Here is a 19185-nt window from a genome sequence, read left to right as displayed (position 1 = left end):
AGGACTGCCCCAGGCAGAGGGCCCCACTGACCTGTGATTTCAAACATGTGCTCATTCCCTTCGGCATCTTCCAGCTTTGTCAGCATCATTCCTGTCAAAGGCAGCTTTCCCTGGGAGAATTGAAGAGCAGTCAGTGCCAGCAGGTGTTGTTCTGCTTGTTTCTGCTGATTCCTTTCTCTTTGGAAATTGCCATTTAAAATTAATTTGTGAAGGCTTCGGACTGCATGAAGAGTCTCCTTTAATGTATGGAACTAGATCTCCCTGCACAACTAGGTCAAACCCCAGAGATGAGGCTCCCATGACAACTGAGTCATCCCTGGCTCATCTGCCACCCTTTCCCTTCATTCAGCGCAAACCTTTTTTACAATCAAGTCAGAAGGATCAATTTCCCCTGGCTTTTTCTGAAAGCCTTCCCCATCCTTCTGATTTGCATGCTGAACTGCCTACTCACCTTACTCCCACCAGTGGGTCCAGCCAGAAAACCCAGCCAAATATTTCCCAAATCTTTCTCATCTTCCTTGCTACAACAAACGTCACAACAAAACAAGAGCATCCTTTTCCTGGCAGTATTGATGGTTTCAGACAGCTGGAGAAAAGCCAAGCTCTCAACAGGCATTGGAGGGTATGTAAAATGGTAAAACACAAGAAATGCAGAGTTGTATGTAGTAGTACCTCATGGACTGGAATTTTCATGCACTCTGCAGTGGGCTTTATAAGTATTTTCCAGAGATGGCACAAAACTGAGAGCCAGCTGGCGGGTTGAAACCCTGTTCCAGCTGGAACAGGACACCTTAGACACAGACCCTACTCTCAAAAACAGCAGGTAGAACAACAGGTTTTGAGGTTTTATGTTTTTTGTTTTTTTTTTTTTTAATTTCAAAGCATTCACTTACCAAATGCTGCTTAACCAAAGATCAGGACAAAGGCATTGACTACCCTGGCATATGGTAAAGCCAAGCCCTGGTTCCCAGCCTGGGGTGTTTGCATCACAACAGAGAGTTCAAAGGATGCAGAGGACTCAAATTTGATAAGAACTATCTGTTTTGCACTCTTACACCGAACGCCTTGCAACTTCAAACTAAGCAGGCCTACCTGATAGATGAACCCACTCATCCGTGGGCTTGCAGACAGCATCAGCAAAACATTAGAAAATAACAAGAAATACCGCTCCTCTTTCTCCTAGGGGGATAAGAATTTAAGTTAGTCCAGTCTGCAATGCATCACAAGCACCTGCCTCTAGCAAACTGAACCTGTTGCAGCTGGAATCACAGCCGGTGAGATCACCCCCAAACGAACTATTCTGGCTTTTTTTTATTTACAGCATCTCATTTATGTACCAATTTTCCCTGCAGAGATTTTTGCCTGCATCCTGCTAATCCTCTTCCAATCATTGCAGAGTGCCTCAGAAGGCCTTATGTTCCCCAGCATCTCACATCCCAAACAAGAAAGACTTTTGGGACTGGATAGTGCATGGGTTTGTTTTACAGGTCTTCCCTTCCCAGGGAAAAACTGTAACAGCAAAAATTCAGTGCTAACAGGTACTTTCCCACACTGAGCATGCAGCACACATGGCTGTAGCACCACTGTGGAAGGTCTGTGTCAGGCACTGGTGCGATGCATTAGGACTAGTAGGACAAGAATCACTCACTCCAGTTGCTTCCAAAACACAGTCAGCTCTGGGATGGGGTGTCAGAGCAGCCCCTGTGATGCACATAGCACATTTTCTAGTCACTCTCGTTTCTCAGAGTAAGTCACAGGGGAGAAAGAGGGAAATTAATGCGCTATATGACACTGAGATACTTCTCTTGAAAAGTGGGTCACCAAAGGCCTGAAACTAAGCCTATAGCGTGCCTGATTCACTCCAAAGATATGCACAGTCCCATTGCACAGGTCTTCCCAAGGTAAAATTATTTACCAGCATTATTTGTCATCAGTTTGTGGCTTGGAAGGAGAGGAACTACCACCTCACATCACTTACCCTGGGAGCAAGTGGGTATTCAGACATGAAGTCTACAGCCAGCAGAACATCACCACACTCACCTCACTTCCCCCAGACTGCACCATAACCTGGGACATGTAGACGACATTTCCCATCATTTTTATGTCCTCTCCTTCCCAGCGCTGGATGGATTCAGAAAGGATCTGCAGCTCAAGTTGTTTCCTCTTCCTCAACTCCTGGCATTGTGACTGGGAATCACAGCAGAGCTTAGTTAGCCAAAGGGCAGAAGCCAACCCAAACCATCCCAGTTTCACCAGCAACAACTCACGCAGCCCTGTGGGCTCAGAGATGGTCATGTCAGGGATCAGAAAAACCTATTTTGGCTCCATTACATGAAGTCTGTTAAAAAATCACATCCCAGTGATTTATGAAGTAATGATTACATTCAAATGTCAAGGAAATTGCAAACTGCTCTGAGCAAACTTTTCTTTCCAAACCAGCCCCACCTCTAAGAGTTCACAATTTCCAAACCAAGACGGCTGCACAGTTAAATGTCTCTAATTTTGCTATTGCTTAGAGGGATTTCGCTGGTTTTGTCCAAACAGCAGAGTTGAACTTGTAGCACTGCAAGGTCCCCAACAAGTCAGATGGGTGGATATTTTCCAACCAAAATCTGGGAACCCAAAAGCAGGACTAGGTGGTGCTGTAGATTAGCACAAAAAAGAATCTTCTGAAAGTGCTGTTATTGAAAAGACTGCACCAGTGCTGGGCACCTGGGGACTGGAGAAGCTTCAGGTAGTGACCAGTATCTCATCAGCTCTCAGCAAGAGAGGACAAGGCTGACTGAACAGAGTCCTGCAAATCCAAGCAATACTTTCTTTAACTGACCTCTCTGCCAATGGGGCAAATTGTTGCAAAGGTAAACCAAGGCTATTTTCACCAACTTCTTGGTTTTTCCAAACCCCTTTATGTGACAGAGATTTTCCTCCTTTCCAATTCACTGACTATCCAGCTCTGCAAAGAGAGAGGCTGCACTGGGTCTAGATTGAAACCACACACATTTGAACCAAACTGGGGTTTACTCTGGTTCTACAACTATCGTATGTTTTGATGGCTCCCCAAGTGTCCAAATCCAACGTTCCCAGGATAAAACTCCAAATAAAATCCCCAGGAGTTCATCACAGTCTCTGCAGAGGCACCACTGTGACTCACAGCAGCTCCTTGGTCCCTCCCTGCCTTTGCTTGGGAGCCTTCCTGGTCCTATAACAGGACCACGTGCCCATCACAAGGGGCATCTCTGCCCGTCTAACCTCAAATTCACACCGAACCTCTTTAGTTGTGCCATAATGACATTAAATTACTCATCACCCAAGTACACATTTCAAGTAAAGCCATCCAGCGCTTACGAGATTTCCTAAAGATTAATGACACCTTGTAATTTAAATGAGTTATTCCCCTATCAGCTTCCAGAATAAATAGAAAGGGTTGTGAGTTTCTAAGTAAATGTAACACGATCACCCTTTCCTGTTTTCTATGAACTTTCTCCTCCCCATCTTTTATCTGCACTGCTAAACACTTGCATTTGTCACAAACAGGTGACATCTGTTATGCTAAAGGAAGGAAGCTGGACCATATCTGGAGTGATTATAGTGAAAGGTCCTCTGTGGCTACAAAGCAAGAGAGACTAGAGTTTTTTTCCATAAAAAGCTTTTCCAGGTAAAACCTTTGTGCATATGGATGGCTTTTCCCCTTCTATTTCATCTCAGTGCAGCAGGACTTTGAGGGGTGCAGGCTACAGAGTTCACAGAAATGGGTTTGTTGTCTCTGACTCACCCATTCTCTCTGTTCCCCACCGATGGCCACAAATTACCACCTGGAGCCACAAATTACTGAAATGTGGTCCAAGCCTCCTGATGCCTGTGGAGCAAACCTCAGCAAAATTTCCCGTTGGCACCAGCACTTGGGTCAGTCACAGCTGTGCTAACCTCTCACTCAATGAGCAAGGAGTGGTCTAGTTTCAGGTGGAATATGATTAGAGATTGAAGGCAACGGGACATGAAAGGGACCCTGCTGCCACCACGGTGCACACATGGCTTTCAGTAATAGAGGAGAAAGAAACTTGGAGATCCACCATCTCTGCTCTGGCACTATAGAGCCAGCATGTACTTGCCACAGCCAGAGGAGCAGCTCTAGGCTTGAAATGTGAAATGAAGTTTCTTTGTAACCCATCTTTTCCATTCCAAAAGACCTTTTTTCCTAATGGGGAGACAAATGTCAGGCTTGACTCATTCTTCATGAAAAGCAGACCTGAAATGGAGGGCTCTATTTTAAGAATTGCCACCTACCACAAGGGACTTGAAGGACGTGATGGCTTTCAAAACATCTTCATGATCTGCATGCGCCTCCTAGTGAAGGAAGAGCAAATTCCTCAGCCGTCAGCAGCAGCAGCACCCACCCTGAGTGTTAACCCACCTTGAGCATCACCCACTGTTCCAGTACGCTCAGGGCTGAGGATACAGGCAGCATGGTATCCAGGAGGAGGTAAAAGTCTCCCAGGTACCTTCCCCACCATCCACTTCAACATGGCATGGCAAAAGGCAGCTATGCAATTTACTGATACCGATTTAATGAATGTGAAGTGGCCAGAGCAAGAGTAGGTATGACTGGACTTAGAACAAATCTGACTTGCAAAGAAAAATCAATGAAAACAGGCAGGGGTGCAGGGCACACCTTCAGGAAGGAAACTTCCATTGCAGTGCCAGATATTCCAGCCACTGCCCATCAAGGGTGGAAACCCACCACCATCAAGGGGGCTTCAACGCTGGCCTTAAGGGAGGGCATGTCTAAGCAGAGAGCTCTTGGGCCAGGTAAAAGCAGAATGGTGCCCCTTATCTCTGACCCCAGCTGTATGCTAGTACTCTCCCAGAATGTTCTCCTGGATCTAAGGCCCAGCTCCTCATCACCAAGTCCTCATGCCAAGCAAATCATAAGGTGTCAAGGTTGTCATGGACCTGCCCCTGCAGCCTGGCATTGCTCATCTGCAGTGTGGGACGAGTGGCTGCCCTGAACACACCTGCCCCCTCAGCAGCTCTGCAGCAGTGCAGGGAATGCTGTGGTGTACATCTACACTGAACACAGCCATCCTCTTCCCACAGCATCACAGCTTAAACCTCAGGCCTACTGATTCATGCAACAAAACTCCCACGCTCAGCTTAGAAACCAAGACAAATAGGTGACATGTGTGTCCCCAAACCCACTGCTGAGCCGCCTGCGAAGAGCAGGCAAAGAGCACAATGCAAATCCTGCAAAGAGCACATCATCCCTGCACGGGCATGGTGGCTGCAGCCAGGCTCAGCTCAGTCCCTGCAGCTCAGCTCAGCCAGGTGAGAGGGAAAGGTAGGTCTGCAGTGTGCCCACCCTGCAGGCTCTCATGCCCTCTCCTATGCAGGAATATCCCTGGCTCAAGCATAGAAGATTTAATCCTTTGGCTTGCTTGTAGGTCATGGGTAAATGTCATGGGTAAATGTGCTGAATTAACTGGTAATTAAAACTGGATGAGGAGAAAAAGGAAACTTGCTTAAAAAGAGATTGTTACTTCTGTTTTCTCCAGCCCCTTGCACCACCCCTGAGTTTTGCCTTCCTGCAGCTGGAGTGCACCAGCAGTGAGTAGCAGAGCTCCAGTAGCAGGGATCTCTACAGTCCCTGGGGCAAGAAATGTCCTGAAGCACACTTGCTTCTTGCCAAGGAAGTCTCTGTGCCCTTGACTGCTCTCCCTGCTCCCAGGGGCTCACTCTCTACCCCTGTGTCTGTGCTGGTGGCCAGATCCATGTCTGTGCAGATCTGCCCCCACCCAGGAGCACAACCCTGGGGCAAGGGGTGGGAATGTGCCTGCGAGCCACAGGAGTGAGTGGCCAGGCTTAGGAATCTCATCAAATGATAACAAAACCACAGATTTATTCTTGGCTGTGCAAATAAACAGCAACTGTAGCCTGTCCCTAGACTCTGCTTTTACTCGTGCTGGAAATGGCCCATCTTTGAGGAAGGGCTGGAGTGAAGAATAGGTAATGTGCTTCCACAACATTCCTCAGACTCTTCCACCAGTTTCTCACTTTTAATCTGAAAGGTGAATAATGTCTGGGGGACATGGGACATCTCCCTGGAGATGTGGTAAGTACTTTTAGCCACATGATGCTCAAATACCAAGAGGCAGAGGTGTCTCTTGGAGCCCAGGGAGCAGCTCTGCAGCATCCAGAGGCAGAGCCTGCCCAGCAGCCCACCCACCTCCATGTGCCGCTCCAGCTCCTGCAGCAGTGTCACGTATTTATCCAGCCTCAGGAAGGGTTTGCTGAGGCTTGTGGTCAGGATGAGAATGCCTGGGCTGGCCGCACCTTGGCTCTCCATGAACTTCTCCAGCTCATCACTATAAAAAGAGACAAAAAAAAAAAAAAAAAAAAAAACCACAACAAGGAGGTTTCTCAGAGCTGAGGGCTGTGTTTTACCCATGCTCTCCTGATGGCCAGGGCTCTGCTCTGAGCTGGGCCTCCTTAAAGGCAGCACAAACTCCCCTCTGAGCACCACCCACCCACTCCATGGAGCAGGCAGGGAGCTTCTACCCAAGCAAGACCTTTCTCCTCTGGAAAGCAGGAGAGGATGTAGGAGAGGTCGTGTGGCCACAGGTGCTGGAATGCACAGCTCTGGGGCACATTGGTGCCAGCAGCTGGTCCCCCAGCACAGCAAGGTGGCACAAGGGCAGGTATCTGGTGGATGGGGAGAAGGGGAAGGGGGATGCACAGGCTGGTGTTGTGCTGGAGGAGGCTGCAGCAATGCACTGGGACCCTGCTGGAAACTGTGATGCAGGTGTTTGCATGTACATTGCTCCAGAGAACATGGCTTCTGTGTGTCAGCACATTTGCCAAAGCTGATTCTTTTGTTGATTTAGGAAAAGGGGTCAGACTGAGGAATCACAGGAATGAGTCATTTGCTGGAGCCGGGCATGTTGTTACACTGAATTAAAGCTGGTTTTCAGCAGGTAAGTAAATACACCGTGAGTTCCCATTGCAGAATGGGAAGACTTAAACACTATGCATTTGGATCTGGCTTTCCCATCATTGCAGGGAAGACAGCTAACCTATATTAGGGATGACACAGTTGTAGCATCTTGGCATGGCACACTCTTGAGCAGGACATCACACAAATTCAAGTGTCTACTCATGTGGGTCATGTTGAAGAAAGAAGTTATTAATGTGTTCTACCAATGACCCTGAAAATCAACCATTTGGTTGAATAGAAGCTCAGTAAATAAACTGGGTAACCGGGTGACTCGATGACCACTCTCCTTCTGCAGTGATGTGCTCCCCACCGTGGTGCCACAGGGGAACACTCTCCCATTTGTCAGTGTGTGAGCACTTGAGAAGTAGACCTGAAACAGCATTTGGCTTGTTTAGCAAGTAAAAATCACAGAAGATGCCACTGCCAAAGCTGAGGCTGCCTGTTTGACCCAAGATGGGAGTCCTGTGCAAAAAAGGACCTGTGAGATCAGCTCTGAACACAAGCAGTGTGAGTTGTCTTCATGCTGAAGCTGAAAGGCCCTGCTGAAAAGCCCGAAGTCCCAGCAGCAGGAAATAGCATTGACCTATTGTCAACATAGGTCAACGGCCATGCCAGGCCAAGTATTAATAACAAAAGTTAACTTTTTAAAGGAGTCTGAATCTCCTTCTCCATCACCTACCTGTGCTGTGTGAGGACATTCACTGCTGAAGGGTGGTTAGCACAGTACGTCAGGTACAGGGAGCGGAACTGGGGCATCAGGTTCATGAAACAGCCTCCCACATGCTGCTGGTTCTCAGGGAGCCTGCAGACACCAACACACCAGCTGTGTTAAGCCTCTGGATCTGCACCCTGCAGCTAGAGCACTCTCAGGGAGCTACCCACTGCTCAGGGACATTCCCAGGTCACCTCATAACTGCAGCACTGAGCAAAATATCCTCACCTGCCATCTGGGCAGGAGGAAGAGGGGGATCCTCAGGTGGGTCTGGGTTCCTGTGGTGCAGACAGTGAGCCTCACAACCCATTATCAGCCTCAGACAACCTGTGACTCAACCTGATATGTCTCACCAGCAGAGCTACAGCTGGGATGATGGGGAAGAGGATGTGCTGGAACTAAGGGCAGTGTGAGGGTGGGGGGTTACCACTCTGGGCTGCCGATGAATATAAAAAGACAGGGAGAAAAGAAGCCACAGTCTGAATATATTCTCAATATTCCATCTTTCCCCATCTCTTTTCAGCCATTAGAGAAGGCTAATTATGTCTGTCAGCTTCCCTGCAGGAAATTATCACCTCTAATAATCTGCTCTTTGCTCCCTGGCAATTCCCATCTTCATGCCTGCCCGATCTCCCACCCTGCATGTGCCTCCATCTTTGGGTTAGGCAGACTTCTGTGTCAGTTCTAGTGACACTCATTCAGCACATGCTTTAACACCAGCAATCTCAGAGTTCCTTCTACTTTTCCTCCTGCCACAGCACCGCCTGCAACCTTTCCTCAGTCCTGTTATTTTCTTCTATATTTAACAAGTCTAAGAAAGCAGTCAGGAGAAATATTAATGAACATGCCTTTCTATTATTTTTAGCTATAGTTAAAAAGCTTAACAACCGCCGTGCTATGACACAAACTTACTTTGCAACTTCTTCCAAGGCTTGGTTCAGTGTTTGCTGAAAAGCAGAGATTTCTTCCATGTTTCCCAGCAATGCTGCCGTGTCCCCAGTGCTGAGCCTACAAGAGCCACATCACAGTCACCATCAAAGAGAAGTTGCTCTCAGGAGCACCCCATTTTTATTTATCAGCAGACCTTCCAAAAAGGCACAAAAATTTCTCCTTCCCCAGATACAGCATTGGACAGAACACAAAATTCATGGTCTGTGAACTACAGACCAAAGTCTCCTAGAGAAGGAGTCTGCTGCCAAGGATTATCTTAATTGGATTTAAATCACTTAATCCCACTAATCTTGTCAGATCTTTAGCTGTCTAATAGACACAGACAGATGGGATTGCAGCCAGAGCTGGGGAGGGAGGTGTGTGCACAGACAGAGAGTTTTGTCTTCAGGGATTCATGCCATGGGTTTCCCTATGGGAGGAAGGTCCAACAGGCAGGGGCTTCTTTGCCCCTTGAGTGAGGTTGGGTGCTTCCAAAGCTAATGTGCCTGCTTCTCTCATCCTAAGAGTCATAACACCCTCATTTAGGCCTACAAGGCTGAGAGCACAAAAATTTTCCCACATGAAGATTTTGGGAAGGGAGAACTGACTGAAATACAGAGGCCTTAGAATACAACTCTCCCATCTCTCCTGACCGGACAATTTCTAAACACGTGCCCTCTGTCCATGACACCCCAAGGATCCCACAATGTTCTCTCCATCTCAGATGCCCTTTTATCTTACTTATCACAAGACTGGAGGGGTCTTAAGTAAGTTCCCAGAAGTGACTGTAGTTCCTTTGCATAATCTCGTTCTGTTTCCAGAATATTTTGCAACACCTAGGGTGAGAGACAGAGCGCTGAGAAGATCTTTGTTCCAGCAAACTAGTCAAAAGAACATGACATCAGCTTCCAAGTCTGGCAAAGCATGGAAGTGTATCTTAAGTCCAGAGATTACATTTCTTAATGCAGAACCCAGAACACTCAGGGAAGTCCTGGTGGTCAAATATTGAGATTTTACTTTGCAAACTTGGGGAGGCCTGGAACGCAGGTGTTAAAGGCTGCACCAAGGATGGCTTCTGTGGCAGATTAAGCAGGGCACACCTCATTTGCCACTTCAGGGATGTAGTGATCTGGATTTGGTGCTGTTAATCCATCTCAGCAGCTGGTTTGTCTCTGGCTGCACAGCAGACAAACACAGTGCCTGCACCTCCCAGTCAGCACTCCAGTTTCTCAGTGTTGATAAGCTCTGGAGACAGTGGACGTGATTTCAGCTCCCTGGACATACTGCTTCTGCTTTGCTTTGCTTGATATATATTCAGACATACTGATGAGCAGGATTCAGCTCCAGCACTGAGAGCCAGCGATGCTCACCTGAGGCATCTCAAAGCCAAGCCCAGTTACAAAGCCAGGCCATGAGCTGCGGCAGCTGCTGGCAGAGGCCTAGGACAGGCACCATGGGGTGTAACATCTCCAGCCAAACCCAAGAAAGCGGCCAGAGCCCTGATTTTGCTTGCTTACACCATGACATTATCTCCCTATCTTTATCAACAGGAAATACTGTGTCTTCTCCCCTAGCATTGATCTGAAAGCTGCAACCTCTCCTTAATTATCTCAGTTGTCTGCTTCAAGTTTCTACTTTTGACACCTTGCAGCCACTTCCATTTGTGGTTTATTGTGTCAATGGCCTTGAATAAAGGGAATGGAAACAGCTGCATTTAAACACAGAGTCACATCCCCAGTTGTTAAAATTGCATCAATGATTTTTAAGGGAAGGAGCTACTTCAGAAGATTAATAACATGGTACTTATTAAAATGTATGATCAGAACTTTAAAACTTACCACAGGGTAATAATTCTTTGTCATCTGAGTGTTTTCTAGCCCTTTCAATGCTTTGGGAGAGAGTGGTTTATCTGTACAAAAAAAAATCCATGAATAAATTACAGTGCACAGCTCTCATTATTCCATCAGGAAAAGACACTGCCACATTACATCCAGCAAATATAACTTCACCCCTCTGACCACAAAACTTTAATTGCAGGGTTTGTTTCCCCATTTCAAAAAAAACTAGATTAAAACCAGTGGCATGCACGACACTGACAGTGCCCAAGCGAGTCACACCAGAAGCTTTGTGCAGCCTCTGCCCAACCAACATCCAGGTTTGCTCCAAAATCCCTGGCAGCAGCCCAGTATCTGTCAATGTTTGGAACTATAGTATTGCTTCACCTGGCCCACTAAATTTGGTTTTAAAATTGGACTTCAGTCAGAAATGACAGATACTATCTTTTTTAGCAGGTGATTCACAAGGCATTTGAAGCCAACCCCAATCAATATGCTGACCTCCTATCCCCACAGCCACTTGTGATGCAAAATCCTTCTCTGAATGAAGGTAGATTTAAATGAAAAGCTCACAAAACCCTGGAAATCAATTCTCATTCTGCATTTGATAAATCCCTGTGGATGCCTCCAGCTCTTTACATATGCACACACACACACACATGGACAAATCCCTGCTCCAATTTTCCTTCCCTAGAGAAGCCCCTTCCCTTCCAGCAGCACGGCCTTCCCAGCAACACCATGCTCCCTGTGGACGGGGACAGGCAGGCAGGGCAGGCTGCCCCAGCCCTGGCCACGCTGCACACACTGAAATGTGCCACGTGCCACAGCCAGGCTCTCCTGGCTCCCTGAGATTGCTCACACAAGGCAATTACCTGCACACTGACAGCAGGGCAGAAACTTGAAATTGATAAATTTATTCTCTTTATGTACTGTCTAAATATCACCCTTGTTGTGCTTCCTGTCACTTCCAGCTAAAGGCTCAGAAGAGCTCAGCTCCACAGTTATTTCACAGAATCACAGAGTATTTCTACCCAAAAGGCACACCTAGGACACAGCAGAGGTATGGACACTGCTGAAAAACAAGTAACTCCATTCAGAGTGTGTCTGGTCTTACACTGTGGAGGTGGGAAAAGCAGCTCCCTGCCAGCTGCAACTCCAGCAGCACTCCTGGGGCAGGGAGGGATAATGACGGTCCCTCACTCCTCACCTGCAATACACACACATCTCCTGAGCATGCACACACCAGGGCAATGACCCTCCTGTCACATCAAATGGTGCTGAGAGAGGATCTGGAGGGAAAAGCTCTGCAGACAGAAAAATCTCATGGGCTCTTCCATCACGATCTATGGGAGACTGGCCCTTAACTTCAGTGAGGTATTGTCACATCATGCAGCTCCCATCTGATTTTCCCTTCAGGACTCAAGTTTGCTCTCCTTTGTTTAAAACATCTCTCTTCTACCTTCACTGAGTTAATTAGCGATTCCTGAGTTGTGCCAGAGAAGCCTTCAATCCCTGCTACAACTTCCTGCTCCAGCTCAGACATCATTTCCCAGAGGGAGATGAAATGATTTTTTTCATTTAGAATAAAATAAAAACTGACCTAATTCTGAGCACTATATTGTGAATTTTTTTCTCCTCCTTTGCTTCATTTTTGCAAGAGTAGAAGAAAGGATGTCTAACAGGGGCTGCACATGTTGCAGCTACTTTGCAGACCCCTGCTGGCATCTCAGCGTTTGAGGCTAGAGCCGATCCTGAGCCACAGAACCAGCATCAAGAACACAACTGGTCTCTGTCTATGGTAAGTGCTCAAAGTGCACTAAGGAGTTAAGTTGCATTTTGCAAAAAAAGGGTTTAATTTCACACAAAGGCCTGGACAGGGGTGAGCTGTCTGAATGGATGTGTAATGTCGCAGGGCAGTTGGGCAGGGGCTTCACATCCTCACCACCCTACGTCTGGGTACAAACACATCACAGAAAATGTTCAGGACACTCAAGACAAAGCTCAATAAAGGCAGATGTCATCAGGCAGATCATCCCCTCTCTCTTCCTCTCTCAACATTGCAGCAGAAACATCTGGGGAAAAATGTACTCTGTGAAATCAACCATCACTATTGGACCAAAACATTGACAACGCCCTGTGGCCATGCAGTTTTTGTCAGATTCCACATCGTGATGGTGAGCATCCATCCCACTGACGCCTGAAAAGCCAGGATCAAGCACAAATACATTGCCTGACCAAGGTCTCTAACAAAAAGCTAGTTCTGAGCTCAGACACTGACAGCTCTCCAGGACAAAGGGGACTCACATCCATCTCTGTCCTCATCCTCTGACAATATCCCTGCTTACATGCTGCTGGGGCTTGGGGGAAGCAAGAGAAACGCACAATGTGGTGGGAAGAAGGTGAAGCAGCTCTCAAGCAATTAATCCGAAACACTGCACTTTACCCTTCCGTTCATCCTTCCATTAGCCCAGCTGCCTGAAGTACACAAACGGTCCTTAATAAATAGCAGCAATTTCCCAAAGGCATGAGGGTCCTCACTGCATTATGCCACTGTCATTCAATCAGCCCTTGAAAGCAATTTGCTTACCAGTAGATTTGATTTCTCTGACGTAGTTGCTTGGGAACCAGCCTGTTTTTCCATTCAAGGTGCCTTCCCACCAGCCCCCTTCTTCAACTCGAGTGACATAAATAATGTCTCCTTTGTTAACAGAGAGTTCATCTTCATTGGTCTGCTTAAAATTGAACCTGGCCTTTACCACCAGCTGGTGACTGCCATTCTCAGTCATCTCCTAAGGGAAGAAATGTGGAAAAACATCAGTAAATAGTCAAAAAACCCCAGAAACAACTAGGACAAGCCATTGTTCTTCTCTGTTGTGACAGCTGTTTTCTCAGTATTGCTCTGTATAACAACAAATAATATGTTGCTGCTGTGTAAACACTGCCTTCAGAGGACCACAAGGTCCCTCCCAAGCATTAATTTAGTTTTCCAGTGCAATGGGTGGCAGATAAGAATCACTCTTCTCATGTCACACAGAGAAACACTGCAGTTTGGAGAAGCTGCAGGACTCCCTCCAACTGAGACAGCAAACCCATGATGGAGATCAGGGGAGAACAACCTCTGGTGTTAACCCAGAGGCACCAATCACAACCTCCCCCCAGGGCCACCAAACCCATGATTACACGTTAAATAAAGGGTACCACAGGCTTGGACTGCCTCCGTAACACCCTTGCTGACTGGGAAGCTGTGCTGGTGGAGTCACTCTGGGGGTCTCCAGCCGTGGAGTTAAGAGAGGAAAGATGTGAACATGGCCCTTTTGACAGCTGATCTGGGGAAACAAAACAACATCTGAGTGTTACTCAGCTGTCCACCATCCCTCCACATCACAGCAAAGCAAGGAGCCTGTAAAGAGAACAGGAACAGGTCACAACAGTTCAAAGAGCATCTATGAGAGCAAGACAGCAAGTGCATGGCATTTGCAGCATGGCTGCTCTCAGCCAGCAGTGAGGGTGGTTTTCTGGGCTGGGATAATGCTTCCATCATGGAAGAAGTTGAATTGCATCTCAAGGCACTCCTGGGTTGGGCCAGCTTTGCAGCCACACATCCAACTGCTGTATTTCTTTGAAATCCCCCTTAAAACTGTAGAAAAGTAGAAAAGCACTCAGTACTGTGGTTTCCCACTGGGGGTGTTTCTGGGATCAAAGTAAATACTGCTGAAGGTGCGTCAAAGCTTAGCTCTCCAGCGAGTGCTCTTAGGTCACCTCTGCAGCTGCAGTGTGGGCTATCCACACTGAGCAGGGAGGAATGCTGAACAGCTGGTCAACACAATCGCTCCTCTATTTAGAGGAGTCCTTCTGGGTTCATTATCCAGCTGAAAGAGGCTAGGCACTATTTTGATTGCTGTTCATGGACCGTTGCCATCAGTCATGTGAAAGAGGGATTCAAGCCATGCCGAGGAAGGACAGGAGTGTCATCCCCAGGAGATGAACTGCTCACGGAAAGGCTCAGATCATCCCAGCAAGCTCCTGGAGCTGCCTCCTTCACACTCAGAGCTCCTTGCTTTGCAAACCAGTCTCTAGGCTTGTTTTTCTCCCCACCTGATGCTGGAGGCAATGCTGCTGCTCTGACACATCTGTTTTTGTAATTAGTGATTTGTTTCTATATTAATACCAAAAAAATTGCCAGAGGGTAAAAAGTTTCCTGGTCCTAACTGTGCAGAGACTGAGTCAGTAGCCTTGTTGCTAAGAGCAGTTCCAGCTCCGGCAGAATCTGGCATGCTGAACCCCAGAATCCTGCTGGATGCTGCAGAGGTGTAAAAACATGGGATACAAGCCACCCAGTAATTCCCAGTGCTTCACTGCTACTCTACCCCACACCACACTGTGGGACACCACTCAGATCACCTCCTTTGTGTGTTCCATGGTGGTGAAAAGACACAACAGGAGATATCATTTCAGTAAACATGAGGGATTTTTAAGATTAGTCTTGTAGCTTCTCTTCAGATTTTAGGACCTTTCTGCATTCCAGTGTTGCAGGTTTCCACCTGCAGTGGGGACCACACGTCTCCATGGACCTCGAAAGCAGAACAGAGCAGTCTGCAGGAATCCCTGTGCTGGGTGTGCAAGTCCATGGACCACGTTTGGAATTCTGCCTTGAAAACATGGCAAGAGGAGAGGGTGATACAGCCATAAAACGTGTGCAGAAATCAGAAAAGACAAACTGCAAGGCTGCTTTTCCTCCATTCTCCTCCAGTCTGAATGTCAGCATGGAAAACTCATTCTGAAGGGGAAGTTTGGTAGGAGTTACAGGAACTCAGCTGGGCTTTTATTCTCCTCAGAGGATTTTTATTTCAATAGGAAAATATCTCTTCCTTAGACTGGACCTGGAACAACACAAACTGTGAGCTCTTGGGGAAGAGACTTGCTTTGTCTCTCTCCTAACCCTTGCACAGTGGGGACCAGGTCCTTGGCTATGGCTGCCAGAGGCTGCTGCCTTACAAAGCCCAGCCATGCCATACTCACACACCATCTGGTCAGTCCATGCTCCAGAGATGGACAACATCCCTGGTAAACCTTGTGTGCCGTCAGTGAGTCAGTTTTCTCTCTTGTCCTGCTCATTACACAACTGCCTGAAAATTGCATGGTGAATTCCCAGCTTTCTGGGCTGTGGAAATGGCAAAACCCCTCCCCATGTAAAACCCATTTGGCCAACAGAGTGGGTTTTTCTCTCTGAAGCATCCTGATATTTGAGCAGAGTGGTTTTGGCTGCTCTTAGTGACTCACAGGCCAGGGGTGTGGCTGGCTGCCAGTGTGAGATATTCTTCCCTTGATTCCTTCTGAAAGGAAGGGCATAAATCCTGAGTCCAGACTTCACTTATTCAAGTCATCAGCCACAGTCCCACGGAAATTACTCCATTACTGTGGATTTTATGACTCTCCCTGCCCCTCCCAATCTTCCAAAGCTTTTATAAATATCTGCAGCAACCTAGAAACAAATGTAAAACTGCCTTTGACAGTTTGGCAGGAAAGTGTATAATTTATATCGCATCATGACAGTGTCCTATTTTATGCCTGGTCCAGCACGGAACACTGCTGCCATATGTTGCTTAAACTATGGTTAAAATAGCTGGGTTTTCTGCTCACATTCCTACACTATTTTTGGCAGATGAGCCTTGTCTGATCCAGCACAGCTGGTTTTCCTCCCCTGCCCTCTCTTGCAGACAAAAAGCATCATGATGCTTTTTTGATGCTTATCTGTATTGCTGTGTTTTGATGGACAGCTGCTGAACTACAAGTATATCCACTACAAAATGATGCCTCAAGTTATTTATACAGAAAGATCCACGAAGACAAAGGAAGACACAAGGACTGGACTTCAAATGGATCCTCAGAAATACATTCCCACAACCTTTCCTCAGCTGACACCTACTTCCCTCTGCCTCCACGCAGGGTGCTGGGATGCAGCAGTGCAGCGGGTGCTGGGATGTGCAGGCATGTCAGAGCCTTGGTGACAGCATCAGCTGCAGTAGCTGCTACCAGGCTTACCCAGATGCTCTGCTCAGCCTGCGGCCTCTGGCAAAACAGACAAACTGGACCACCTGCAGGGGCAGTTTGTAGGACACAGGCTCCTCGGGAATTTGACTAAGCAACCAAAAAGTAAATGTTTGAGACATATATTTATTTTACCCTGTACTTTTCCCAAGGGTGCTCTCTGCCTGAGCAGCTAATTATATCGCAGGCATTGCACTTTTTACCATTTTAACGCAGAAAGCATATGTTCAAACAGATGTTTGCCATGGAATCAAGAGGATCCCTGCTTCTCTACGGCCCCGCCAGTAAAATATGACAGGAACTATTTCCCAGCAAAGCCCTGTCCCGGGCTGAGCTGGCACATGAGTGGCTGGAAGTATGGAGCTTGGGCCATAAATAAAGGGACAGATGTGAAAATGGCACTGCAGCCTTGCCACCCTGCCAGCACACACCCCATCACACCCCTCCAGTGCAGCAACAGGCAAGGACAGAGGCAAGAGAGTTTCTCTCTCCTTTTGCTTTCAGATTAATGAAGCAAATATCAATCATAACAGCAGCATTTGCAGAGGCTGCTCCCAGTCATTTTACCTACCCATAACCTACATTTTATATCCCCCATCACACTGAACTGCAAGAGCTTCTACACAGGGTCAGTGGGCACTGTTGGTAACTGAGGAGGTGCTGAGGCTGCCTGAGGCCACGTTCCCATTCCCAAACTTCTACAGAGTGAGCTGCCACCAGAGCTGAGTCCTGGCTGCAGAACAGCATCTTCAGAACCTGAATTTCTTCAGAGCAGCATTGTACACACAGACACACGCACACATATGTAAGTACAAATCATAGGGGGTGGGAGGAGGTTAACAAATATATACTATTATTATTATACATTGTATATTATTATTAGACATATATTATTATATATGTCAATGTATGATATATGCACAATAAACAACACACCAGTTTATATAATATATAGGCATAATGCAGTAAGCTAAAAGAAAAGCCTTCCCATGAGAGGAAAGTAATGAGTTTTCATTTTGAAATTTCCTCCTTTACACCATCTCAAATGTAACCCACAAGCGGGAAATGGAACTCTTCTCCCGGTGCTGGACTTTGGTGGGTGTGCAGGAGTCTGTCTAACATACCTCTATGACAAGAAGCTGTGAACTCCTCCCAGCACCAGGCAGACCTGTGCCTCCTCATCTCAGAAAAGAGACTCTGATCCCCTCATCCCTCCCCAGAGCACCACAGTGCCATTACCCCCATCCCCGCTGAACTTCTCCTTTCACAGACTATGCTACTGAATATCATTTTAAAGCAATCTGTAGGGAACAGCTACATGTCTGGGAAGGAATCAGGGTAAGGTGATTTGTTTTGCTTCAGCAGCCTACTCCTGCTCCCAGGGATACAGGACAAGCCATCAGCTTGCTTCTCAGATCCAGGAGCCTACTCCACGGAGCCAGGGAGAGGAGAGAGAGAAAAGCATCAATACAATCGACTGAGCAGCTAGCAACAACATTTAATTTGACATTCAGGAAAGGTATTATGCAGATGAAGCTGTTTTCTCTTCAGCTTTAAAACACAACTCTTTTAAAATATGATGTTTGCATTAAAACACAACTCTTTTAAAATATGATGTTTGCATTTTGGGAGGTGCATGCTCATTTACATTGAGGATCACTTATGCTGACCTACTTTGAGGCCCCTTAATTCTTAATGCTCAAAACTGAGCAGAGGTCCCTCAGTGTAAAGTGATAATTGAGGTCTGCAGAGTTCATACAACAACTCTGAAACATCACATTTTAACCCAGAGTTGTCAGAAGCCTGAAATGTCAATCCCGCCATCAGTGCTAGCAGCACAATTTGACAAACCTCCAGAAATCACCATAAAGTAGGAATTAACAAAAATTAAAAACCAGCCCTTCATACACACAAGAAATAGTTTGAAAGGACAACAGAAGAACCCCTTTTTTCTTACCTTCAGTAGCCTTATTTACAGCTGTTAATGTGCTCAGGACCTTGGAGAACTGATCTCCAGTGTATAAATCATGTGGATCAAACACCTGTGAAAGATGAACTCAGTCAGTCGAGCCCAAAACATCTCACAGTGGGTGCTGGAGCCGCCCATGGTGCTGGAGGGTGACAGTGGTGATTGGGCAGCCCCCATGTCTCTGCAGGGAAAGGGTGATCATTCAGGGCTGACAAGTTCCATTTCCTTTACAGCCAGAGAATTCCTGGGGCACCACTGGCAGGCAGCATGGGAATAGCAGGGGAGCCCAGAAGCATTTGCAGCATAAGGCTCGGAACAGGGAAGGAATCAGTGTTGTCTGCAGAGCAGAGACTGCTCTGAAAATCACCAAGAAGGTTATTGCTGGCCTTGAGGGAAAGAAAGATTTTGTTCCTATTTTTGTTACCGAGAGCCGAAGAGATTGAGGCTGTACGTACAGATCTATGTATAAACACACACATTTTCCACAGCAGAAATTAACACACATGGAATTTTCTGCTATTGCAATATATAGTTTATTTACACTTTTTTACAGGAAGACAAACCCAGTTATCTTATATTAAAAAAATTCACCCTAAAGAATTTGGTGCTGCTAATCCTCAATGGTGAAACAGAAATACATGGTTAGCAAGGGCTTATTTTCCATGACTAAAAACCTGAACCTTGTACTCTTCAGAAATCACCA

General features: G+C 46.8%; 1 protein-coding gene across 5 annotated transcripts in view; it reads right to left on the bottom strand.

The window, feature by feature from the left end:
- The window catches only part of ARHGEF6 (Rac/Cdc42 guanine nucleotide exchange factor 6), a 37729-nt gene that overhangs the window by 10210 nt on the left and 8334 nt on the right, over positions 1-19185 (bottom strand). For 4 of the 5 annotated variants that reach the window (XM_064712781.1, XM_064712780.1, XM_064712782.1 and 1 more), the window contains 12 exons: positions 18471-18555; positions 13664-13791; positions 13053-13254; positions 10469-10539; positions 9372-9466; positions 8613-8708; positions 7668-7790; positions 6221-6359; positions 4285-4344; positions 2041-2187; positions 1093-1179; positions 32-110 (listed from right to left, as the gene is read on the bottom strand). In XM_064712781.1, coding sequence (XP_064568851.1) covers positions 32-110; positions 1093-1179; positions 2041-2187; positions 4285-4344; positions 6221-6359; positions 7668-7790; positions 8613-8708; positions 9372-9466; positions 10469-10539; positions 13053-13254; positions 13664-13791; positions 18471-18555 — 1312 coding nt within the window. Of the gene's footprint in view, positions 1-31; positions 111-1092; positions 1180-2040; positions 2188-4284; positions 4345-6220; positions 6360-7667; positions 7791-8612; positions 8709-9371; positions 9467-10468; positions 10540-13052; positions 13255-13645; positions 13792-18470; positions 18556-19185 lie in introns of those variants that run through there. The other variant, XM_064712783.1, reaches the window with a different exon arrangement.

Source organism: Zonotrichia leucophrys, chromosome 4A (genome assembly GCF_028769735.1).
Source record: "Zonotrichia leucophrys gambelii isolate GWCS_2022_RI chromosome 4A, RI_Zleu_2.0, whole genome shotgun sequence".
Lineage (NCBI taxonomy): Eukaryota > Metazoa > Chordata > Aves > Passeriformes > Passerellidae > Zonotrichia > Zonotrichia leucophrys.
Note: the sequence above shows the minus strand (reverse complement) of the source record. Positions and strands in the feature narration are given on the sequence as shown.